Raw genomic sequence first — 24056 nt, 5'->3', positions numbered from 1 at the left:
GGGGTGGGTGATTGGGAGGGGGATTGAGGGGTGCGGGTTGGAGTGCGGGTTGGGGTGCAGGTGGGGGGTTCAGGGGCAAGGCTGCAGGGGCCGGTGCCGGTGCCGGGGCCGGCATGGTTGTTGGGTTGGGGGTGGTGCTGTGGTTAGGGCTCGGCTCAGGTATGGAGTCGTCCGTCCAGGTTGAGCACGGAGAGATGGACGGGTGGGAGGATTTTCTGCTGGGGAGGAGCGGAGACAGGGGCCGGCGCAGCTGGGTTATATCCTGCGAGGGACGTCTGTTTGCGCTGCGGCTGTTTGCAGGTGAGGTGGCTGCTGCGTTTGCTGAGTGGCGCGGAGTGGTGTGGTCGGAGAGACGCAACTTGTTGCGAATGGTGGCTGCTAGGCTGTAGGGGCTGGTCTCTGATGCTGGAGTTGGGGATGGGGTTCGCGGGGTGGTGACGTGCAGCCTGGGTATGTTGGTTGGGCGGGCCATTTTATAAGTGGTGTTGTCCGGGTTCGGTGGCATGTTACCTGAAAAGCTTTGAGGGGTTTCTTGCTTAGGGGCTTTATTTATAATTCTGGATTGTGCGGTTATAGCATTGTCAACCGTGGCGATGGATAATGACTGCTGCAGGGGTGAAGAGAAAAGTGCCTGTTATACCTTTACAGTATATGCTTATTAAGTTGAATCTCTTCTCCGTAAGGCTTCTTCTTTGTTCTCATGACTGGGTCGGCAGCTGCTCATTATGTGTGCCGTATATGCAAGAGGCGATTGGTAAAGTGAAGTTAGAATAGGAACAGTTCGATATCTTGGTTTACTGCACATGTACCTCAAAAAATGCATTCTATGTAGAATGCGTTACCTAGTTAATGGTGCATCCATATATTGCCGCACACTCTGACTAGACAGATCTAAGGTCAGACGGTGAGCTACATGCAAGGAACACACTATACTGAGTCTTTGTATATCGCTATGCAGCTAGATCAATATGCCGTGCGCAGGCTTCGATAACTGTAACTGAGCCCATTAGTTCTTGGTGACCAGGACGACCCAGTAAACACAGCAACATCAACTGAACAATTACTGTCTCGACTCCCTTGATAGCAACCCCACCACCATACCAATCCACCAGAAATCCAAACTCCCAAAGCTTGCCCTCAACCGCCAAAGCTACAACAAAACCATCGCAAACTGCAAATCATGCATCCCATAACCACCCAAACGGGGTTTTATCTTCGAATGCATCTCATCCCCACCCGCCTGCACCCGCCGCAAAAGCTTCATGCTCATCGTCACCAAATCCGACGTCCACACCCCATAGATCTGGCCCAGCCGCGTCGTGATCACCCGCTGATGCGCATGCAGCGTCGTACACAGGCCCGCCACCACCAGCGGCCAGCACAGAATACAGTTCACCGGGTGGTGGGGCGGCAGCAGTTCCAGTAAGCGAATAAAATCCGTGACGAGGGCTTGGATCGTGTGGCTTTTGATCTCGAGGGCCGGTTCGATCGTGCGTTTCAGATACAGGATACACGCCAGTCGGTACAGCTCGGACATGATGGCGTCGCCTTGTTCTTCGATATCGGTGTAGCCCTGATTGAAGGGGGGCAGGGTTTTGTTTTGCAGGGCGTGGAGCTGACGCTCCATTGCGGTGAGTTTCGTCTTCATGGCGGCGGTGAGCGGGGTGTGGGTTTGTTTGGCGAGTTGAATGAGGCGGGAGGCGCGAAAGATGATCAGGAAAATTTGTTGGGCGGTGCCGAGGATTGCCCCTGTGCCCGGGCCTGTGGGTTTGGGATGGGGCGTGGTGAGGTAGGATTCGAGAATTGAGGAGCCGCGGTGGAGGGCGAGATGGGGACCGTGGGTGAAGGTGGTCAGGGCGAAGAAGTAGCTAAATAGATCGGACAGAAGTTGGCGGAGCTGGGAGTTGGGCGGGGCGGTGGTGGTGTCTACTCTGTGGGAAAAGAGGGCTGCTGCTGCGTTGAGATGGGGGAGGAGGCGGTGCACGGAGGTGAAATTTTGGATCTATGGTGCATTAGACTTTAGCATTGGTTTGAGGGGGGCATGCTGACCTCGTGGAGACAGATGAGCAGTACAGCTAATAGGGTGTAGTCTGCAACATGTTAGTCTCGAGTTATCAAGACAGGGTGCATCTCCTACCAGAGGGGCTGCTGCCGGATCTCTCCTCATCAGCAATAGCTTCACGGAGACTCGCGAGTGCTTGGCCATAGTACTCCACCGCCGCGCCCTTCAGTCCCACATTGGAAGGATCATACTTAATCAGGTCCGCCGCTGAGACAGTCAAAATGCACTTTAGAATGAGTGGACTATCCATGGCCGCTGGAATCAGGTGGTTCAGGAACTCCGACCGGCGGCGTCCTGTACGGGTGGAGAGCCATCGAGGGCTGTAGTCGGTGAAATGAGACAGAACTCGACTGGCCATGTCGGCGTTGGGAACGGCAAAGACGGTGATCATCGCCTCGATATGCGGTGGCAGGGCATAGCCCATCTGCGGCAGCTGGTGGTGCTGTGACCGGCGCGGTTTTCGTTGCGGTCGCTCCGCGGAGGGCCATTCGCAGATTAAGCCGTTGCGCTGACAGCCAGTGCAAATCGGATGCAGCTCGTCACATTTCTTCTTGCGGGTGCGGCACATTATACACCCGGTAGTGGATCGTTGGGATTGCCTCTTCCTGCGCTGAAGAGGCAACGTGTCGAACTCCATGGCTGGGTAGTTGTTGGAATTAGATGGACTATTGCTGTGCCTTGTAGCACATCTCATCATCAGGCTCTGATTTTGTTTGAGATATGGAGTCGAGCCGACATAGTACTTTTGTCAATGCTTAGTGAGTGGATGAACTGTAGATCGATCGGTGGAAGAAAGAGGGAGAGAGTCTAGCCGAACAGAAGACTTCCCATGTGGTTACTTATGCTCAACGTATGCATGATTATTCATCCGATTATGCGGCCTGTGGCAACTACAGTACATTGATGTCGCATTGGCCCGGGGAGCAGTATAAAATCCCCTGATATAAAGGAATTACTTCCTATGCGACACGTTGTGAAATATACTAAGATACTGCCTCATATAACTAAGAAGTGGCAGCTGTAGCTTTGATCCACGCATGGATCCTTACAAATCAAGTCCTATCATTACCGCCGATGAATATTAGTTGTGCTATGTGCTGAGGGACCAATACGTATAATCAATCAAAATCTTTAAAGAGCATGCACTTACAGCATGATATTAGATAGGTCCTATGACCAAGTGAGCTTAAAAGTATAACTGGATCGGTAGATCCTGCCGATTGATTCACTAATTACTGTTCTAGAAGTTTATGTATCTCAATGATCTGAATTAATCTCTGCTTTCTTGTTCTCCACGGATCGCTTTAGTGAATATTTCACTAATGAAGTACTGTATCTTGATGTTTCACCCCAGGTGATTAACGGTGAATGTGATCAGAAGCTGCCAACTTCTCCAATCACCATTTATAAGCGATAGTCCACACGCTTTATCTACTCCTCAAAATTTCTTCCTTCTTTGTGAAACTTCTTCCTTAAGTGTCACCGTTCCCATCCACCGCCGATTACTGAGGAAGTTCAAGAATGAACTTATCGGACATACCTGAAAACACGAACAAACGCACACTTGCTCTGAAGCCATCAAGTTAAACTGCTGTATGTTCTTCGTTGTGGAGCCATGCAGACCATATACTTACTTCGGAGCAAAGCTCTAGTAATACCGAAGATTTGAAGTTGTTGAACAAAGGTTTTCTTGCCCTGGTAGTTTCCATTTGAAGGTTTGTCTACAGCAGAAGATCCCCATGGCCGAATCCACTTTTCTATGATGTCTTGTTGACAACAACTGGTTATAAAGGACTCATCCATATCATTCTTCAAGTCGTCCCATCTGCACGTGGGTACTTCCTGGAATCAAACCGTTTACGCTAATCGACTGACTCGACACTCTCGAATCCACCCTAAACAGACACTCTTGGCACGAGACCATGCCAAACGACTTAGACTTAGGCCGGTTCTTCGAACCGTCGCGAACGTACTGGGAGGAGCTCGAAGGAATGCGGGCTCGTTGCAGAGCGCTCCTCGTCAACCACCAGGAACCCACAACATACTGGACCCTGGGAGACCTAAACCCTCCGCCACCACCCGCCCGGCAGTCAGGAAGGATCGCGACACCCGCCGACTGGGCGAGCTGGCCCTTGGTCCGGGGTATCTGGGACCCAAACGTGCACGGCTGGCCGCCGGCCGGGGTGCGACTATCAGACGCTTGGCTCTATCTAGCGATTAAATACATGGGGAGAAAAGCCCGCATCAATTCCTACTGGGCGGATTTCAACAGGGACGGCCTCATCCGGCCGATGCGGGTCCCCGTGGGTGATGCCATGATGATCGCTGGGCACGGGCTCGTGTCCTACCCCGTCTATCAGGGGTGGTACGTCTTGTGCGGCGGGGCGGCGCGAGTCCATACGAATTGGCTTGTTGGTAGAATAGGCAGGCTGAGCCAGTATCCCTACAATTCTTTCTTGTATGGACTCGTGTTCCCGGTCAAGGACAGCGTTCACATCCATGTGGAGCAGCTGCAGTCCCATAGAACCGTGCCCGACGCTGGCCGAGATGGCAGGACTCAGTATATCGAGCAATGGGTCTCTTGTAGGAATGACCCCGTGATCCGGTACTTTCGCTCACCCCCAGGTGCCCAGCAGCACGAGATTTCGTATCGACTCGAATGCTTGGATCACCTAAGCCCTTGGGATTACTGCTCCGGATGGGTGGGCTCGGACCCGCTCAGGCTTCGCGAGGGTTGCTGGCCGGATGTGTCTTGACTGCCTGTTTGAAAAGATTTCATGCTTGCTAGGGCAACATTCTCGGTTTCATTTTTTGATGATTCTGTGGGCAGGTCTTGATTGTACACCGTTCATGCTATTTAGTGCTGTGTTTTTCATGTTATTAGTAGTCCAAACCGTGAACCGACAATCGTATTACATCATACTTGCCGTGCACTACTGACCGAGACATAATATCTACTTCGCAGCTTCCAACCATCTGACCATAGTTAGACTCCAACACCTTGAATCTAGCCTCTACCTCCTCCATCAAGTCCATTAATCCGATGCTCCTTCCTCCTTGAAATGCGGGCTCCCCTTAAGATACTTCAACACTCGCGCTGGATTGCCGACCACCACACAATACGGCGGTACGTCCTATAACAATTGTCAGCAAGCACCTCATCCACTACCACAGAGCACAAGTTGGCTAACCTTAGTAACCACACTCCCCGCCCCAACCGTCGACCCTTTTCCAACTGTCACCCCCGCCAGAATCTTCACATCCCCGGCCAACCAGCAATCATCGCCGATATGAATCTCCTTGCCCCACTCCGGCCCGGCCGTGCCATTCCGCACCTCCCCGTCCAGCGGATGCAGTCCCGTGTAGAGACTCACATTCGGGCCGAACAGACATCGCTCCCCGATCACCACGCGGCAGGTGTCGATGATCGTGCAGTTGAAGTTAATGAACGTGCCCGCGCCGACACTCACGTTGAACCCGTAGTCCATGCGAATGGGGCTTTCCACCCAGGGTTCCTGCTCGAAGAACGCCTCGTCTTCTTCTGGAGTAGGGGCCGGCGGTGGAAGGGGGCGGGCGTCTTCTATGATTCTGGTACATTCTTAGCACCCGTTTCCCAAGAAAAAGCCAGGGCATACAAAAGACTTACGCTCTCCACAACTCCACCTGCCGCCGTCGCGAGACGATCCCGGCGTTGTTGAACGCATGCACGGCGACTTTGCAGCGGTGGCGGGCGGCGATCAGGCCCGGGGTGAAGGCGCGGTAGAGCTCGCCGCGGAGCATCTTGGCCTTTTCGGCTTCGTAGTCTGGTGTGTCCATTGGTGGTGATGGAATGTGTACGAGGTTTTATCTGAGTGTTGAGAGGTTTGTTGCGGGTCTTACTGGGCTTATGTATGCCAATTTGGCCAGGCCCACAGGGCTTGCACCAGTTTTAAGTTACTAAGTATAGGATGGTTGTGCTCTCCCCTTTCCGTGCAACGTGGTCCGACCGCATGTGGGGCCCCACTTGTTAGACTTCGGGGCTAGCCGCATCCATGCCTGGAACTGCCGCGCTTATCGGGCGATAACCATTGCCGAGGCTTGCCTTTCTTATACTATCTCATGAGTACGTGCATACAGTGATCGACGTAGGATAGTAGTTGACACAGATACGTTCGTTAATAAGTTGAACACAAGTAGGGTAACGTAATCGGTAAGCGAGTGGGCACGGTAAGCAAGTAGGCACCCGCGCCCACCCAAACAGCCTTCCATAAAAAGATGAAGCTTATATACACTATATATCAAAGAATTAACGTATTTAATTGGTATTTTGATGTGTTGAATATCTTGTTTTTATATATCTAATTCTATTATAATTGCTGCAGCAAGGTAGTATCCGGCAGCAAGGTTGTTTCTTACTAGCAGCTAATTTTTTAAGCTGGCTTCTACTAATTTAATTAGCTTTATAAATTCTTTTGAATGTGTTTCTGGCCTTGTTAATAGTAAGACTATCTAGATCAGCTATTTAATAATAAGATCTTTTATTCTTAATATTCTGCCTCTCTAATCCAGTTCTAAATTTATTATTTTTCTGCTTAAGTAAAGTAGCCCGGTTAAAGATAATTTCGCATTCTTTTATAATATAGAATAATATTGTTTTTATTTACGAGAACGGGCTAATTATATATTTATAAAGAAGTCTTTTAATTATGATTTTATATCTCTATAATTACTTTATATTTTTAGGCGTTTTTAGTACTATTAATATAATAGTAATACTGCTAGTTAGAATAGACTTACAGATCTATATAACCAGTTTACTAAGAATCTTGTCCGGCTGGAATAAAACTAATTCTAAAGCCTTAAAAATATTATAAATAGTTAATTCTTTAAAAGTAAGAGAACGTGCTTCTGGGTATATATTTAAGAAATTAATCTTATTAATATAGTAGATGCTCTGGCGGATTAGCTGTTCTACTAAATTTTTATATATTCTTTTTAATAGTATAAAGCAAGCAACGTTAAGTAGTTAATAAAAATATAAAAAATATAAAAGTATACAGATAGAAATCATATTATTTAAACTATATATATTATTAAATTCCGCTGTTAAATAGAAGTTATATTTACTAAAAATTAAGAGACTATATTATTCTATCCGCCGGTTCTTAGTACAAGAAATAAAATATTTACGAAGCCAATATAAACCAATATTATTAAAAGTCTAACTATTTAGTAATAGATTAATATACTAATTAAAAAAAAGACTTTAGTACTATATCTCTATATAAACTTTTTTCTTAAAAATCAAGTATAGTAATAATACCATACCGGCAGCGTTAATATACTTAATTAAAATTATCTATTCTCGATTTTCTAACTATATAAAAAATAGCTTGTTTATATAGTCAGACTATATAACTATATAGACTGTAGCTACTATTTCTATAATAAAACTGGTCTTATTAAAATTTCAGATATTTTAATTAAGAATACTATACTTCTTTTTTACAGCTTTAATATAGTTAAATTATTTAGTTTAAAGTTTCGGATTTTCGCATTTTGTACGTTAAATATAATATCTAAAAAAAAACTAAGTCTTTAAAGCCGGAGTATATTTAATAAAATTATATATCTATTTTTTATCTACAGAGACTGTAGAATTCAAATTTTATTTTTAGAAAAGAATTATTACTATATTCTATATATATACCGGCCGAGAATAAAGCCTACGCTTTATAAGTAAAAGAATCTAATTTTTTAAAGCCTCTTCTTCAAAAAGAGTTAATTTTATAAAGTTAGTATATATATTTAGCTGTACTTTGACTCTTTTAAAGCGTCGTTGCAGAGTTGAATATAGAATATTAAAAATACTTATAGCTTTCTTAACAAGCGGAATTTTGCTATCTTAAACAGCCTTAATAGCAAGGCAGATACGGCCCTCTTGTTCTACCAAAAAATTTAATAATTAAGGCATATTTGGTGGAATTATTAGTAGTTGAATTACTTCAATTTTAAGAATATAAAGACGACACGCGCGGGTGCCCACTCGCTTGCCGTGCCCACTCGCTTACCGATTACGTTATTTGAACTAATACAGGTAGACAGCTACAAGCTCCTCAGCGAAAAGCAGCCGTCTCCCGCTCACACCACCCCCAGAACCTCTCCGCCGCCCCCGTGCCCCCATCCCGCTCACTGGCCAAACCCTTCTCAATATGACACGGCACCGTCCCAAACCTACCCCAAGGAATGACGAATGCCCCGTTTCTTTCGGGGGTAACCTCCGGCGACAGCGCCGCAAACAGCTCACTGTACGCTCCGTACCGCGGGCCTTTGAAGAGAACCCCCTGCTACTATTAGCACGCATTCCACCTTAGCACTTTAAAACGAAATAAAGGACGTACCATAATCTTCCCCTGCGCCGGCGAATTATGCCGCTGGAGCTCCGTCTTCATGAGTCCGGGATTCACACTCTAGAGTGCTCATCAGTACAAGCTTCTCTGCGTCCCCAATCGGGGTAGAAAATGAAAAGGAAAGGAAGGGAACAAACCAAGCTCATCACCCCGTCCCCACCGAACCGCCTCGCCATCTCACTCGCTAAAAACACATTCCCGACTTTACTCTGCATATAATTCTCCATCGCATTCTTAAGCACCTGAGGGGCGCCAGTTTCCTCGTCGAAGACAATCCCCCCGTGCGCAACGAACGCAGAGAGCAACGAAGCCACCCAGACCACACGAACACTCCCCGGCTCCGCAGAAGCAGCTGTGCGCTGCAACACCGGAAGAAGGAGCTGATTGAACAGAAAGGGACCGAGACAATTCGTGCTCATCTCGAGGTCATGGCCCTGCAACAACCCCCATCACATCACATCAGCACATCATCTTCCGCCTTCCAGGAAAGAAAAACCGGATAAGAGCCAACCAACATACGAGATCAGTCTTACTCCCCGCCGGCGGCGTCATCACCCCGGCATTATGAACCAGAACATCCAGCCGATCCTCCTTCCCCAGAAACTCCTCAACGCTGCGCTTGATATCGCCCAACTCGGCGAGATCTAACGCGAGAAACGCTATTCGGCCCCGGCTGTGCGTGCACTCCGGCAAGGCCTGGATGGCGGCGATGGCGGCCCGGGCTTTCGCGGCGGAGCGCGCGGCGATGTACACGGTTGCGTGCTTGGCGTACAGGAGGCTGGCGGCGTGGTAGCCCACGCCCGAGGTGGCGCCGGTGATAAGGACGGTTTTGCCGGTGAGGTCGGGGATGGTGCGGTCGGTGAAGGTGGGGGGTGGGGGGAAGATCTGTCGGAGGGTTGTCATTTCCGGCTGTGCTCTTTAGGAGAGTGTTGTGATTGTAATGAGTGTTGTGGATTTCGGAGTGGGAGGCGATGGGATACGCTCAGTACTTGGTTGGGCTAAGCATTTATACTATGGTTTCTTGAGGGTCGATCCCGGGGCAAGGGCCCGGGCCCGATGCGATGGGGCGGGTCTGCTTCCGGCGCTAGCATCTCCGGGCCGGCGCTAGGCTTGGATGGGAAGTCCGGAGATGCTGGTGGCCCCGAGGGGCACACGTCTTGTGGGAGGCTTCAGGAGCCACACCCTATACGTACTTGCAAGCCGGGTATTTTGGATCGGCGGATCTACACTTGGCTCACTCTAGAGACTTGGGATCTTTTGGGAAAAGATGTCATACCAACCTGGCTGATGATTATCTTCCGGGTGAGGCAATGATTCAAGGTCCGCAAGAGCTGGCTTTTCCTCTTGAAGCAAATTTACACAGTGGGGCTTACTTCCTGATCTCAGCCGGCTTGCCTTAATTCCCGCATTAGAATCGATTACAGTCCAGATAATATGGCATTCGAGACCGACATCGAGAGCGGCATCCAAATAAGCCTCAGGTGGAACAGGGATGATGTGGGGCTGACATAAGCGACGGCTGATAACCCCGCACCCGCACGGTAATCGTTCACGCCAAACAAGCCACAGTGTGACTGGGCTCTGGTCTCTACTGGTTAGGAACCGAACTACAGAATCATGGCATCGCTGCAGCCTCCAGTAAGAACAGCCCTATCCTGTACCTTTTGTCGTCAGAAAAAGTAAACGCCCATGTCCCCCCGCAGCCACCCTGGGTACTGACCTACGCAAGACTGCGATGTGATCGCCTTCAACCGTGTAGCAGCTGTGTCAAGCGTGGTCTGGACTGCGTCTACACGGGGTCAGCTTCGGCTGCTTCGCGTCGCAATCCTCCCTCGTCAGCGCGGCACTTGAGTCAACGCATTCGGCAACTCGAGGAGCTCGTAACGGTCCTGCAGAAGGGTGGGGGCTCAGGCCATTCGGGCAGCCCCCTGCACACGGCGCAGGAGAGGCAGTTTGACGATGCAGATGGGCAAGATGCAATCACCAACTCATTGGGAAGTATGCGCGTGGATCCGACGGGTATGAGCTATGTTTCAGGTGCGCACTGGGCCGCACTTCAGGATAGTGTATGTTGCTGTTACAAATGCTCCTGGACTATTGACATAATCAACTTGTTTACTTACATTCAGTAAACAGATCGCTGAGATCAAAGAGTGTGTTGACTCTGAGTCACCCTTCACTACGCCTGCTGCAGAGTCCGGCCAGCAAGAGTCCGCGTTGCTACTGGGACTGTCACCACCGGGTGGAATGGAGGAGATCCTGGCTCATATTCCAGCACGACCCATTGTTGACCGGTTAGTGTCGCGATTCTTCAGTTCGATGGAACCTGGTGTTTGTGAGTTGACTTATCCTCATCATAATAACAAGTCAACTAATCTCACCCCACCAGTAATCATCCACGCCCCTACCTTCCAGCAAGAGGTCTCTTACCCACCACCATAACCCGTGCTTACCGCACCTACTGACAAAAGCCCAGTACGACCACTTCTGGACTGACCCCCAATCCATCAGCCCCACATGGCTCAGCATCCTCTTTAGCATAATGAACCTCGCCATCCACCTGCACCAGCGCACCGAAGGCCCCATCACCCCGGACCCCATTGACAACAACAACAACAACATCACCACCCCCGAGACCCAATGCGAGACCTTCCGCCTGCAAGCAGCCTACTGCTTGCTGGCGGCCAAATACACCACCCCGACCAAATACACCCTCGAAGCGCTCTCCCTATACACCCAAACCGAGTACTTCCGCAGCAAAGACGCCCAACACGAAGTCTGGCTCCTGATGGGGATGACCATCCGCCTCGCGATGCGGGCCGGGCTCCACCGCGACGGGGCGGGGTACTCCCCAGAACTCTCCTGCTTCGAGGCCGAGATGCGCCGGCGCCTGTGGTCGCTGATGGCGCAGCTCGACGCGCTGTTCTCGTTCCAGATCGGCCTGCCGCGCATGATCGCCAGCGGGGTGGCCGACACCCGGCCGCCGCACAACCTGCTGGACGAGGACTTCGGTCCAGCGTCCACCAGTCTCCCGCCGCCCCGTGCGGAGACCGAGTTCACGCCGGTCCTGTATCTCATCGCCAAGAGCCGGCTGGCGGAGGTGTTCGGCCGCATCGCGGATCACGTTGCCTCGACGGGCCCGACGGCGCCCACGCAGGTCGTTCAGCTCGACCAGCAGCTCAACGCCGCCTACGCGGGCACGCCGGCAGTCCTGAAGTTCCGCGAGGTCGGCGCCTCGGTCACGGAGCTGCCGCATCTCGTGATGCTGCGCTATAATCTCGAGATCCTGTACCAAAAGTCGCGGTGTATCCTCCACCGGCGAGGACTTGGTGAAGGTCGCTCGGATCCACGAGGCGCCGCGTCGAGAGCGGTGTGTCTGGACGCCGCGATGCGGTTGCTGCGGCATCAGGCGACGATCGACGCGCAGGTCCAGCCGGGCGGGGTGCTGAGTCGGTGTCGCTGGTTCGTGACCTCGTTGACGACCCATGATTTCATCTTCGCTGCCATGGTGGTGTGTTTCGAGCTGCATTTGCGGAGGCGCGATGGTGGCGGGGACACACACGTTTACAATCCGGGGACTGAGGCGCTGCTGCTCGCGTTACGCACTTCGCAGAGGATCCTGACTCGGTATCAGGGGGAGTCGGCGGAGGCGAGGCAGGCTTGGCTGGCGATTAGCGTCATGGTGCGGAAGGTGGATGGCTCGGCCGAGGATGCTGTGGCAGGGGGGGACGGCGGGGTTGGTTGTGCTGTGAGATCTGGGGGCTCAGGTAGGTTGTACTGCGACAGGGTCTGTCATGGTTTCTGGTCAAACTGACAATCTTGCAGATACGGTGAAAGAGCCAGACCAGGATAATGAGATACCGGGATGTCCGGTAGACCAGTTCCGCGATATGTCGGCGCTGGGTATGCCCTCCAGTATCGTCCCTTCGCTTGAGGAGTTCGATTTCACTCAACTGCCGAGCGACCTGGTCAATATGTGGGATTTTTCGGGAGATACACATTGGGTGTTTGGGAATAATAATTGATAGTACCAGAATATGTCTTATAGTTGGCAATGTCTGAATTCTGTAGCAAAGGAACTGACGTTCCGGTCAATGATATACACCAAGAGAAACAACATCAAGATTAACAATATAAAGCAAAATAAACGGAGCAAGGAAGGTGACAAAATAGAACAGAAAAGATCAGGTGGATGGGAAGGGGAAGGAAAAAAGAAAGGGCAAAAAGTGAGTGCATCATCCGTGAATCGAACACGGGCCTCATCGATGGCAACGATGAATTCTACCACTAGACCAATGATGCTAGTTGATGTCATTCCACCGACTACTTTGCATAATAGCCCTAAAATAAACGTGTATTCAACATCGAATAGTAACAGCCCCGTCACCCTCTACCTACTCTCCCAGGTTTACATTGTCGGTCCTCACATATAACTCTTTCTTATACGTGATATAAGCAAGCACAGGTCACTACTAAGCAAATCTTTCATACAAGAAAACTACTATGAGCTTGAATCCTGATTGGAGGTAATCTTTAGCTGTGTTGTATGTACTAGCTCGGCCCGCGCAGTACATGCTATAAATTACTTCAGGTTACTTGGGGCGGGGCAAGATCTGGAGTATAGAAACAACGATCCACTGTATTAGATAAACCAGCTCCTCTGCGAATCTCTTAGACTTACTTTTATTGTGCAACCTTGGCTCGCTCAGCCGAGCCGCTAACATACGTAAGTAATTGCTTGTTCATGCCCCATCTAGATAAGCATATGCATACCCCTGCACCAGCCTGAGAAGATTGACAAGAAGTGCCAATGATTGGTCAGCCTGCTGCAACCCATCTAAGAAGGGGACGAAGCCAAGTCGGGTGCAGCAAGATCTAAGAACAAAGAGCTATACCAAGACAATCCAAACAAAGGAAATTGACAAAGGCATACATCACAAGCATGCTACTCAACAATTAAGCTTCTTGCATACTTATTCTCCTCCGCTACAGAAAGAAAGCAATAATCACAATGCAGAATCTAGTATGAACAGGATTGCAGGACGATCCCCACTCTGCTGCCCTTCACATTTGTATAGCCATAATGACCACATCATCCCTCTCAACCCTCTTTCACAGTAGGCAGAAAGGCTACACCAAGTCTCTTTCTACACACTTCTTTCTCTTCGATCATAATCTCTCCACCATGTAGGGTATAAATACGCCCATCTACAGTGCTGTTCCATCATGCACCCCAGCATTCCCAAGCCTCTAACCAACAGACCTCATCCTCGAACCACCCATCTACCTTAACCTCCCTCACCCAACAAGAACCCCCCCGCATCAAAATGGCCACCCCATCCCAAAAGCCCCAAAGCTACACCACCCAAACAATCGAACTAACCCTGCCCCCCCAGGACAAAACCACAGCCCACACCCAGCGCCCCTGGTCTTATTGGGCCGATCCGCACATCCGAACCTACCTCGAAGCCAGCCAGTCCAACACCCAACCGAGCGCCCGCGAGACCGCCAAACTATGGGCGCAGATCCTCGGCCGCGCGCTTGTCTTTCCCTGCAGCAGCAGCAGCAGCAGCAGCAGCAGCGACAGCGACAGCCAGGCCCAGAACTACCGACTCCTCACCCGCCGATTCATCGAGTCGGCCACACAGAACCCCCTCCTCTACGAGATCATCGATCTCGTGAGCCCTGTCCCGCAAAACGGGCAGGACAGCATCGTCATCCAGATCATCTGCCACGATGCGACCACCGCACAGGCCAGTCCGGAGCTCCAGCTCCGCGAGATCCGACAGCGCAAGCTGGCCCTCCTGCAGCAGCAGCTGGTGGCGGCGGACTCCGCGCTGCTGCCGGAGTTTGTGCTCGGGGTTGCGGTGGGGGGCCACGTGTGGTTCCAGAATCTGCAGGGCGAGGATGGGTGTCGGCGGGGGCTGTGTAAGGTGCTGTGTCTTGTGCAGGATCGGGGGCGGGTGGAGGAGTGGCTGCGGTCGCTGCGGCGGACGTTGGGGGTGGTGAATGAATCCGAGGGGAGTTTCTTCGATGAGGATTCGGAGAGTGAGGATGAGAATGGGTGTTGTGAGAATTGTGGGTTGACGATGGCGTAGATGGTACCGTACCTAGTTGTTATTAGGGTTGATTTTGAAGATCAGGTAAAAGACTAGGGGAGTAGATGAGGATGATACGGTAGGTGGTAGCTTGGTCGATGACCTTGATTGGGTGGACTCGTTTGCATTCACCTATCGTGTGGTCGTGGCTTGACTGCTTGATACTTACTGTAGAGCTCTACCTAGTAGTGGATTGCACCTGCAGAGTAGCTATAAGTTTCTTTTCATGACGAGGCTGGTACCTGAGTAGCGTATCGAATCCAGAACAGTCCTCAGGCACAGCTTCAATGCTCGTGACCTTGCCTGAGTAGCTTCTAGCACCAATGATAACTGCCAATTTGCCAATGGCTCGTCCTTTTGCGGGATTTAATTCTACTACCTATGCTTATCTAGACTATAAGGAACCATGTGACCCACGGCCTACTGATTTTCGATTTGCCTTTTTTGTGAATTGTCCTCCCATCCTGGATCAGGAACAACGTCTTCATTCGACACCAGTCGGATGGAGTGGATCCTGCCCGGATGTCCCGGAGCCTAGAGGCTAGACGAGTTTGTGGTCTGAGGGAGAGAAACCCGCATTTGAAAGGGTTTCTCTTCTGTATGCATATACAATCAAATCGAGACAGCTATTAAATATTCAAGTCAAACATCAATCGATTTGTTATGTGTATCATCATTGCGCCGTGCTTTCAGCAATAGCTATTACTTTGTTGTGTCGTGGAAAAGACCCTGTACGCCAAGCCGTACCCTGCCAAGCCCGATGCGGATCGCCGGCACGGATGCTCTGGAAGTCTTAACTGCTCGCAGCGGATCTTGTACAGTACGATTGCTCAAAAAGACCGCAAGGCTCTCTTTCCATACAGTATTCAAAAAGAAAGTACAGTGGAGCTCCTCAACGCCCGATAAGCCTCAGCATGACTGGTCGCCCATCACACAAAAAAACCCTTCAGGGTCCCGAGCACCCGACTCGACGTGCCGGGATAGCCGAGAATTGCCCGTAGTAGCCCAGGAAGCATATAAACCGCAGTCTTCAGCTTGACTCCCTACACCCGACCCTTCCTGTAGCTTCTCATCCGGCGCTTCCCACTCCAGACTCCTCAAGCCCACATCCAAACCATGCACCTCCTCAAGATCGGCGCCCTCCTCGCCCTCGCGCAGACCCTCAGCGCCGCGGAGATCAAGATCCGGACGACCAACCCGCCGGCCAACTCGTACGTGTCGCACTGCTCGGTGATCCTCGAGGACGAGCTGTTTGGCTGCAAGGGCTCGTCGAAGCCGTTCAAGAAGTCGTGCGGCCGCAACACGGGCGTCCAGACCAAGTCCATCTGCGGCGACGCCTCGGTCACCGTGGACTGGTACAGCGCCGTGCTGACCTTCGAGAGCGCCGACGGCCGCACCGCCAACTGCACGCTGAGCTCCACCGAGACCGAGGGCCACTGCAACACCGACGACCCGGACGCCTTCCCCGTGGAGCATAACGGGGCCGGGCGGTTGTTGGGGCCGCGCACTGTGTTTTTGGGCGTGGCGCCTGTTGTTGCGGGGTTGTTGCTTTGAGTGAGGTGTCCAACCTGGGGTATTGTTTTGGTGGAATGCTAAGGTCTGTTTTTTTTTTTTTCTGTTTGGGTGTGAGCGAGAGCTGATAAGTGGATTCAGCTAGGGCTCTGTACAACGGCAACTGAAGCGTCTGCGGGAAAGTCAGGAAATTCTCATCAAGGACGGGACCAGATGTGGGGTGTAACTCGAGCCACGACAACACTACCAGCTTTGCTGCTTTGAGGGAAGCCGAACGGGATCTTGGATCTTTTATTTCTATAATATTTTTATCGTGTACTGTACATAGTCATAATGTTGATATCCATTGGGGAAAACGGGATCTACGGGTCATTTCAGACGCAGGCCCGGTTTTGTGAAAAAGATATGCTTTGTTCCAAAATCCCATTTTAATTCTTTAGAGAAGCACTTTTCAACTGTACATCTAGTCAACGTCTCTCAGGCGTGCCTCTACCCTGGACCCGAATTCAGGAGATCTGAAGGCGCAGGTCTTGTACGGCCCTGCAGCGGCGAGGACCTGCAGCGGCGAGGACCGAGAGTGATGGATCAGACGGAGAAAGAGCTACGGTCCTGGCTTAGAAACTTTAATGGAGCCCAATGCAGAACGATAGGATTACTTGACGGACCTAAACGTGGGAGAAACGATGGTTGGAGCGAAATAACAGATTATTTGTCTGAGACTGAGTGTAAACAATAGTCTTGTATGCTTATGGCGCAGGGTTGCATAAACTCTCTACAAGCAGTGGCTGACAATGAGCACTATCTAGTGCCAAGTCCCTACCACTGACGAACTGGCCAATGCGGTCATATGCAAAGTGAATCCATCAGACTTCAGACACACCCAGGCTAGCACTCATGACTTCACAAAACATATTGTCAGTACGCACATTCGACAGCAACGTATAACCACCGCCCATACTCATATAACCCTTTCTTCCGACCTCCAAAATCTCAGCGCTCATCCCCTTCAATTAGCGCCTCTCACCCCCAGAGCCCCAACACCCAGCCATCCGCCGGTGAATCCGCCGGCTTTATCGCAAGGTAATGCGGTGATGGGGCGATGTTGTTGTCTTGATATTAGGGTAGATGGGGTCTCGTGACTATGTCTTAGATCTCTCCGGGGGGGTTACGGATCTCTGTTTCCAGTAGAACCTTGGTATGTTTGCATGAAGAACGAAGTTGATGGACACCTCAATAGACCAATGCACCTCAGGAACCCGGTAAATCTCCTACTCTGCACAACCCCCGCCCTTCCCGACCAAAAACTCACTCACAGCCCTCTGCCAGACGGCCGCGCGCTTGTAGAAATGGAACCCCGGGGAGCTGCCCGCCTTCAGCCCAGCGATAGCCTCCACCATCCTCGGCCCACTACCTTCCTCCTTGATCTCCTGCAAAGGGTACATATACGTGCGGACCACAAACACCACCGCGTTGGAGCGGGGCAGCCGGAAGAGCACCTGTCTCTCGCACCGCAATCGGGCCTAGAACCTGCATCAGCCATCGACTTTTGCTTTCCAATCCTCACCTCCTCCACCGGGAGCAAAAGAGCAACAAGACAAACCTTCTCAACGTCCAACACCTCCACCTCCTCCACCGTCTCCCCTTCGTACAAATGCATACTGTCGGCCGCATGCAGCTCCCCGTCCACGGACACGGTCCACTTTCGACTCCCAAATTAGCAAACCCCATCCTCCCGAACCAAAAAGAAAATCAAGAGTAAAGGCAGGGAAAGACATACATTCGCCCGCTTAACAACAGTCCCCACCGCCAACCGCCCCAGATAACGATCCATACTCCCCCTCAACTTGGCCGTGTAATCCGGCACGGGGACATGGATGGCCGCCAGCGATTTGGTGAATTTGTCCGCCCAGCTGAAGCCGTTCGGGAAGCAGCCGATGAATGCCTCGAGCGACATTTGCTTATTCTCAAAGTCCTCCGCCCTGGGTTCCGTTTTTGGTCCGGTTGTGGAGATGGTGGGCGAAGGAGGAGGAGGAGGGAGAAGGAGCAAAAAGTCCTCCTCGACTTGGCGGCCGATGATAGCGAGGGCTTCTTCGGGGTCTGTGGGGGGTGTGCAGGGGATGGTTTCTCCGGTGATGACGTTGGTGATTGATTCTGGGTGGTTGGGGGACGGTGGGAGGCGGTGGAAGATTGCCCCGTACCGCTGCGGGAGGTAGTCGTTGACCAAAAAGGTGTAGAGCTCGCGGACGGCGGGGACGGCGCGCGGGGTCGTGCCCAGCACGGCGGGTTTCTTGTGCTGGATGAGGGCGGTGCGGAGCTGGATGCGCGAGAGGTAGTGTTTGTCGATTTGGACGATTTCGGAGAGGGTGGTCGTTTCGATTCCTGGTTTTTGGTTAATGGTTGCTTAGGTTGGAGGGCAGTGGGGGGGGGGGGGGGGTCTACCCATTGTGATGTGGTAGCGGGGTTTGAAGGGCCGGAGGACGAGGGGCTCAGTTTTAGTCCAGTCGAAGTCGACGAGGGGGTCGATTTGAGGTGTTGGGAGATTCTTCTTGGGGTCTTCGTGGGTTGGAGCTGGGCTTCTTCTTTGAACAAGTAGTACGCAGAGTACGAGCAGGCCTGCGCCGAGGTATGGCCAGTGCTCGGTGATGAAGTGGATGAAAGCTATTGAGACGGGGTCGGCGGTTGCCATGTTTATCGAATAAGTCGTGTTCACTAAACTCAGATGGACAAGCAACTGATGTGAGCTGTTTCAACACTACTGGGACGGTTCTCCGGGAAGAGGCTGGTATTTACATTGGACTCTGATGATAAGTGATATGAAGATGCGGGGAAACTCCCCCTCATAAGGCTACATCACACCCTAATATCAAGCCTGCATGATAACGCATTCTTACTCCAAATGGAGGATAATGATCCACTGCCATCGGCACTCAAAGAGCAGTGATGGTTGGGCCCATGTGCATGAGTACATTCATGCTCGGCGTCGGTGCGGGAAGATGATTGGCTCATGTCGCCGAGGTAGCTGCAGACCATAACATCGCCCATATGAAACCACTCCTCAACCCCTGTGGTGTCCTGCCTCCTCACCAGACTCGCAGATAAGTCCCCAACCTCCGCCACAGCGGTCGTCTATAGTAAGCATCCAACATCCGCAACTCCCCTGTACTCAGTTCCCGAAGACCGGTGACCAGATCCGCCGTCGCGGGGTCCCTCCAGGGTGTGCGTCGAAGGATCTTGTAGGCGATGGTAAATACCACGATGAGGATCAATCCGATCGTAGCTGAGAAGAAACTGTACGCTGTAAAGCCGCCTCCGCTCTGTTATATCGTAAATTTAAGGCCCGAGTTAGCGATAATCTCTGCGTAACCTTGACGAAGCTTCGCAAGGGATAATGAAAAGACGACGGGGACGAAAACTCACCACCGGCTTGATGCTCGTGTAAAGAAGACAGACCAGCAACACGCTTGAGACCGCAAGACTGGTCACGGGGGCGAGAGGCCACAATAGCGACTGCCACGCATATGGAGTCTCGAACAATGGACTCTGCTGCGCTCGCATCGCAGCCCGGAAACGAAACGAGGTGACCGCGATGATTGCCCAGTTGGAGAAGAAGGAGGCGCTGGTGATGGCGATCAGCCAGTTAAGAACCTCCGTGCCGCCGGCTATGCACATGGTTAGCATGCAATGAGAATGCACAGGAAGACAATGTGGACGGCATACCGCTCAAACTCATATACGTCAGAGCCACGCCCGCGACCGCGGTGATGGCCAGCGCCCACCTCGGCCGACCCTTCTTATCCACCTGTGCCACGAACGCGGGCAACAGTCCCTGGAGAGACATGGTGCGGAGGATCCGCGACGGCAGGAAGATACACTCCAGCGCAATCGCCAGAATGCCGATGATCATGCACGCGCTGATTAGATCTGGGACACCGGGGATGCCGGCGTCCTGAACGGCGATGACGAACGGCGACGAGGCCACGCTCGAGCCACCCAGCAGGCGGGAGTCGGTGGACGGCACGATCAGGGAGACCAGTACGACGGACACCAGATAGAACACGGCGACGCGCCAGGGGATGAGGTTGGATGCGTGCGCCATGGAGTACCGCGGGGATTCGGCCTCGCCGGCCATGACCCCGATGAAGACTTGGTCGCCGACGGCCCAGATGGCGAGCAATGCGGCGTTAGAAAAGCCCTATAGGGGTTATATTAGGAATCAAAAAGCAAAGTAAAGCCATTCTCAAGGATTAATTACTCCGAAGCTGTTCTTGAAGGCGGGCAGATCGATCCAGGTGCTGCCGTCTCGCACGTATCCTGTCGGACCCGCGCCGCCGATAATGGCCAGTGAAATGATCGTGATGAAGACGAACAAGAAAGCCTTGACCAGTGACCCAATGTATTCGAGCCATCCGAAGAAGCTGTTTGGCATGAGGAACACCACAGAACAGACTACCAAGAAGATGGTGACTGTATATAGAGCCATCAGCCACAAGCTCCTCAAAGAAAAGCAAATCATCCAAACAAAGAAGACCAAGAGCCACAACGAGAAGAGGGCAAGGAGTAGGACAGACTCACGCAAAGCAGCCTCTGGCACCACGCCCCCAGCCCAGAAGTTCACCAGGATAACCAGGAACGTCCCCTCGGACGCAAACACCGAGGTCCACCCTATGCAGACCGGCACAATCAGCTCATCTCCACACCTCGTACCCACAGCGAAGACAGCAGCTCACCAAGCCACTCGGCGAACCCAGCCCCGAACGCCAACGCCGGATCCAACCACCGATCCGCATAGTCGATGTAACTCCCCGAAGTCGGAAACGCGATCGTCATCTCCGTCAAGGTCTGAAGGTTCGCCCAGACCCCGAGACAAACCACGAGATAACCCAGGAACATGTTGCCGGGGCCACCATCCGCTAGGGCTTTGCCCGTCGCGATGAAAAGCCCGCTTCCGATGCTGGATCCGAGGGAGATCACCTATGCAGGTCATATTGTGAGTTATGTGGCTTGCTGGGGTAGCCCTGGATGGCGAAACTATGCGTACATGGATCATCCGCGGACTCAACGTGCGATGTAGATTGCCATGAGTGGTCTCGTCGGCATCGCCTGGCCCTCGGCGACAGAGAGAGTAGGTTCCAAGTCGAATTGTTTTTCCTCCAGCTTGCTGGAAGCAACATTGTCACCCCCAAGATGGTTTTCTTCGTGCTCCATATTCTCCTATCTTGTTGTTTGTGTGGCTGACAGCCATCCGAGGCCGAAGCCCGGAATATCGGAAGCAACCCCTTCATATACCATTCACCCGAATCCAGGGAGTGAACAGAATCAGGCCAATCGAGACGAAGCAAGGATCTCGTATCGCGACAGAAGGCTATCAGCGTCTAGATTCCGATGTCACTTACCAATTGCAGATCTCCCCGCACTTGATAAGAATCAAAGGGAGGGGGGGTTGCTTATCGTGAGGGGAAATGCGGAGATATGATAAGTGTCTCGGTCTTGTGGGCCATTCATTTCACTGTAGAGTGTAAATTAACCTGTGTTCTCCATAGGTACCGATCTTCGACTGCGCCAAGTCAATCGTAAAGGACCAATGAGAACGAAAAGAACAGACGGCTTATCGGGATGCTTTCGTCATACAAGAAGCTTCCTCTCTCTCTCAGCTTAGCACCAACACCCTTAGATCACTGGAATTGGATAGCACCTGGGACCAAGCCGCATCCTGCTTACCAGGACGCCTCCGCGCTTCCCAGACCTGCCGCGTGGCCTCCAGCGCTACAGTATACATCCGGATCCCCGTCGTCTGGGCGGCGATTTGCAGCCACCGGGCAAACACTCCCTGGAGTTGAGGATCCAGTGCTTCACAGCCAGCTATGAATGCGGGTCAGCAAGTATCTGCTGATTGGTCATTGAGCCTGTGCCTGCAGTCGTCGTATGCAATCAGATGCCGCATCACGTCGTGGACATATGGCTGAAGGATGACCGCGTTGACGTTCCGGATGGCCCGGTGGAAGTGGATGATCAGGGCTTTGTGGACCGCCTGGACGAGGTGGTACGGAGAGCGCTCCCTCGGGGGCCTGGGTGAAGCACTGTTGATGTCTTTCCGTGCCGTACTCCCAACTGCATATTTGAGTCTCCAGGTTTTTGATACTCGCTAAAATCGTACTGTGGTGTACTGGCTCTGAAACGTCGCGCATAGTTGATCTTCCCAAGCTGGATGCTAATCGCGTTGTCGCGGCGATAAGCTCAAACAGCGACTGCGGTAGAGAGTAGATGTCCTCAAAAGGGGACCGGAAATTCGGATCAGAATCCTCCAAGTCCCGGACCCAATTGTCTGCAACAGGTACGTAGACAGGCCCAACCATGTAGTCCATCGTGGAAATCTGCATTGAGTGCGCAAGGGGGTCGAAGGGCTTCTCAGCCCCATCGCCCGTCGCGACGGCATCGGAGTCCAGGTTCTTAAAGCACGAACGCTCCGTCAACACACGTGTGTAGAGATAGATACTGTGTAGCATGCGCACTTTCACCGATCGGGCGACTTTGCGTGTTCCGTACCGGTGGATGATCTCCTCGCTGTCTCGCAGGTAGTGTGCTGCGTTGTTCATGTCCCCGCTGACTATCTGGACAAAGGTTAGAATTACAGTTGCAAACCATTCACCCACTTTTCAGGACAGACACAAATGGTCACCATACTCAGCAGTGCCATGAGAATATCCTTGTACTTGTCTTTCTTTGTCCCGCCGGCCGACAGGTCCCGTAGGGACTTTTTTAAGCGTATAGTAGCTCTCGCACGATACATGTTTCCGAGGAGGCGGGAACTTGCACAACAACCCCATTCATCTTCTAACAGGGTGTCCTCGTGTAGACTGAATGCACTAACTGCAAGCACCGAGAAGAGAAGGGACACTCGCGCGTTGCTGCTGTCTCCCTTGAGAAGGATCTCACCGATAGCGCCGAGCACGCTGGGGATGTAGACTTTCTCCCAGGGGGACTTGGATTTGACACGTGCCGGGGCCAGGTAATTGATAATGGTGCGGCGGTAGTGATCCAAGAGGAGCTTAGCAGTAGGGGCTGTGAAGTCGACCAGGTTTTGTGGTGTGCTTCGCGCGAGTGGTGTGTTCAAGGGGAATTGCGAAGTTGGGTGGTTTCGAAGCTGAATATGTATGATTGAGTGTATTCATCCGTCCTGTTATTTTGGAGAACAAGACTGGATCATCTGGTAGTCCATATATTGCATCGGACGTTGCCGGGTCCAGGTCTGCAAATGCGGTGGTGTCTGAGTCTGCATCAGGTTGAGCCGAGGAGATGTCGTTCATGAACCGAAATGCATGAAAAGGTCCAATGGACGTGGTCTCCTCGGTTTGTAGGCCAATAGCCTTTTGATCTAGCTCATTGAGGGCCGCAGCTATCGAGACGCCTCCCAAGATGGACACCAGTTCGGTAGCATTGCTACCGAGTTGGTATTCTACGCAACTCAGACTCTGTCACACCGTAACAATTCGGTTGAGTATGCAACAGGCCAGCTTACCTGTGACTAGAAGCTGCCGCCTTGCATGCAACTCCTCCACTTCACCCTTGCCATGAGCATTGCGCGGCCGCAGCCAGAGTATCCGCGGTGGAGACGCCGGTATCTGGCAATAAACACCCCGCAACTGGCACGAGGAACACCGGGGTGTATTTCGGTCGCATCGCACCTTTCGAGCGCGACAGTTGTGACAGGAGCCCTGTATCGTAGCCATTTGGAGGATGAAGTCGAGAAGAGGAAGGGCAAGCACCCAAAAGCGCTGATAATCCTCCCCGTGACGATTGGTCGGAGGCGGGGTGATGGCCGTGATAACCTCTTATCGCGGCCACAGATTCCAACTTCAGATGCGGGGAAGATAGTCAGCCACGGCTCCACATGCCATAAACATTCAACCGCAACTTAACGTATCCAAGATGGGAAGCCAAGTGCGGAGGGGGAATGAGTTTATATGCCCTGAGAAGGCCCTGAGAAGGCCTTGCTCT

At 52.0% G+C, this 24056-nt stretch overlaps 9 protein-coding genes and 1 non-coding gene across 10 annotated transcripts; 4 read left to right on the top strand and 6 right to left on the bottom strand.

Annotated features, from left to right (window-relative positions):
- Nucleotides 1-1150: 1150 nt before the first annotated feature.
- BO95DRAFT_377143 (Zn(II)2Cys6 transcription factor) lies at nucleotides 1151-2699 on the bottom strand (the record flags this gene model as incomplete). Its single annotated transcript, XM_025583240.1, has 3 exons — nucleotides 1151-2002; nucleotides 2050-2090; nucleotides 2138-2699. 3 exons carry the CDS (start codon nucleotides 2697-2699, stop codon nucleotides 1151-1153), a joined length of 1455 nt encoding a protein of 484 aa, XP_025436356.1.
- A 1285-nt stretch (nucleotides 2700-3984) lies between these two features.
- On the top strand, nucleotides 3985-4818 carry BO95DRAFT_469392 (uncharacterized protein; the record flags this gene model as incomplete). Its single annotated transcript, XM_025589441.1, has 1 exon — nucleotides 3985-4818. One exon carries the CDS (start codon nucleotides 3985-3987, stop codon nucleotides 4816-4818), a length of 834 nt encoding a protein of 277 aa, XP_025436355.1.
- Nucleotides 4819-5019: 201 nt separating this feature from the next.
- On the bottom strand, nucleotides 5020-5979 carry BO95DRAFT_40162 (sugar O-acetyltransferase). The gene is made up of 2 exons (XM_025583872.1): nucleotides 5709-5979; nucleotides 5020-5650 (listed from the first exon to the last, which is right to left on the bottom strand). Exons 1-2 carry the CDS (start codon nucleotides 5876-5878, stop codon nucleotides 5221-5223), a joined length of 600 nt encoding a protein of 199 aa, XP_025436354.1. The 5' UTR covers nucleotides 5879-5979; the 3' UTR covers nucleotides 5020-5220.
- Nucleotides 5980-8157: 2178 nt separating this feature from the next.
- Nucleotides 8158-9354, bottom strand: BO95DRAFT_426085 (NAD(P)-binding protein; the record flags this gene model as incomplete). Its single annotated transcript, XM_025584740.1, has 4 exons — nucleotides 8158-8385; nucleotides 8443-8511; nucleotides 8589-8885; nucleotides 8971-9354. The coding sequence occupies 4 exons, from the start codon at nucleotides 9352-9354 to the stop codon at nucleotides 8158-8160; spliced, it is 978 nt and encodes a 325-aa protein (XP_025436353.1).
- Nucleotides 9355-10068: 714 nt separating this feature from the next.
- Nucleotides 10069-12591, top strand: BO95DRAFT_519222 (Zn(II)2Cys6 transcription factor; the record flags this gene model as incomplete). Its single annotated transcript, XM_025592021.1, has 6 exons — nucleotides 10069-10130; nucleotides 10181-10517; nucleotides 10588-10786; nucleotides 10841-10872; nucleotides 10928-12218; nucleotides 12277-12591. 6 exons carry the CDS (start codon nucleotides 10069-10071, stop codon nucleotides 12474-12476), a joined length of 2121 nt encoding a protein of 706 aa, XP_025436352.1. The 3' UTR covers nucleotides 12477-12591.
- Nucleotides 12592-12682: 91 nt separating this feature from the next.
- Nucleotides 12683-12753, bottom strand: BO95DRAFT_t315. Its single transcript has one exon. It is a non-coding gene; the product is annotated as a tRNA-Gly (tRNA).
- Nucleotides 12754-13778: 1025 nt separating this feature from the next.
- Nucleotides 13779-14549, top strand: BO95DRAFT_469388 (uncharacterized protein; the record flags this gene model as incomplete). Its single annotated transcript, XM_025589440.1, has 1 exon — nucleotides 13779-14549. The coding sequence occupies one exon, from the start codon at nucleotides 13779-13781 to the stop codon at nucleotides 14547-14549; it is 771 nt and encodes a 256-aa protein (XP_025436351.1).
- Nucleotides 14550-15609: 1060 nt separating this feature from the next.
- Nucleotides 15610-16217, top strand: BO95DRAFT_448436 (uncharacterized protein). The gene has a single exon (XM_025587844.1). It carries the CDS (start codon nucleotides 15666-15668, stop codon nucleotides 16101-16103), a length of 438 nt encoding a protein of 145 aa, XP_025436350.1. The 5' UTR covers nucleotides 15610-15665; the 3' UTR covers nucleotides 16104-16217.
- A 1100-nt stretch (nucleotides 16218-17317) lies between these two features.
- Nucleotides 17318-18786, bottom strand: BO95DRAFT_426078 (heme-dependent oxidative N-demethylase family protein). Its single transcript, XM_025584739.1, has 4 exons — nucleotides 18501-18786; nucleotides 17839-18440; nucleotides 17662-17760; nucleotides 17318-17581 (listed from the first exon to the last, which is right to left on the bottom strand). The coding sequence occupies exons 1-4, from the start codon at nucleotides 18745-18747 to the stop codon at nucleotides 17330-17332; spliced, it is 1200 nt and encodes a 399-aa protein (XP_025436349.1). The 5' UTR covers nucleotides 18748-18786; the 3' UTR covers nucleotides 17318-17329.
- Nucleotides 18787-19141: 355 nt separating this feature from the next.
- On the bottom strand, nucleotides 19142-21132 carry BO95DRAFT_426076 (uncharacterized protein; the record flags this gene model as incomplete). Its single annotated transcript, XM_025584738.1, has 7 exons — nucleotides 21100-21132; nucleotides 20789-21032; nucleotides 20634-20723; nucleotides 20314-20525; nucleotides 19779-20253; nucleotides 19512-19720; nucleotides 19142-19375 (listed from the first exon to the last, which is right to left on the bottom strand). The coding sequence occupies exons 1-7, from the start codon at nucleotides 21106-21108 to the stop codon at nucleotides 19142-19144; spliced, it is 1473 nt and encodes a 490-aa protein (XP_025436348.1). The 5' UTR covers nucleotides 21109-21132.
- Nucleotides 21133-24056: the final 2924 nt, after the last annotated feature.

The sequence above is a fragment of the Aspergillus brunneoviolaceus genome (assembly GCF_003184695.1).
Source record: "Aspergillus brunneoviolaceus CBS 621.78 unplaced genomic scaffold BO95scaffold_121, whole genome shotgun sequence".
NCBI classification, from domain to species: domain Eukaryota; kingdom Fungi; phylum Ascomycota; class Eurotiomycetes; order Eurotiales; family Aspergillaceae; genus Aspergillus; species Aspergillus brunneoviolaceus.
This window is presented reverse-complemented; position numbering and strand designations above follow the sequence as displayed.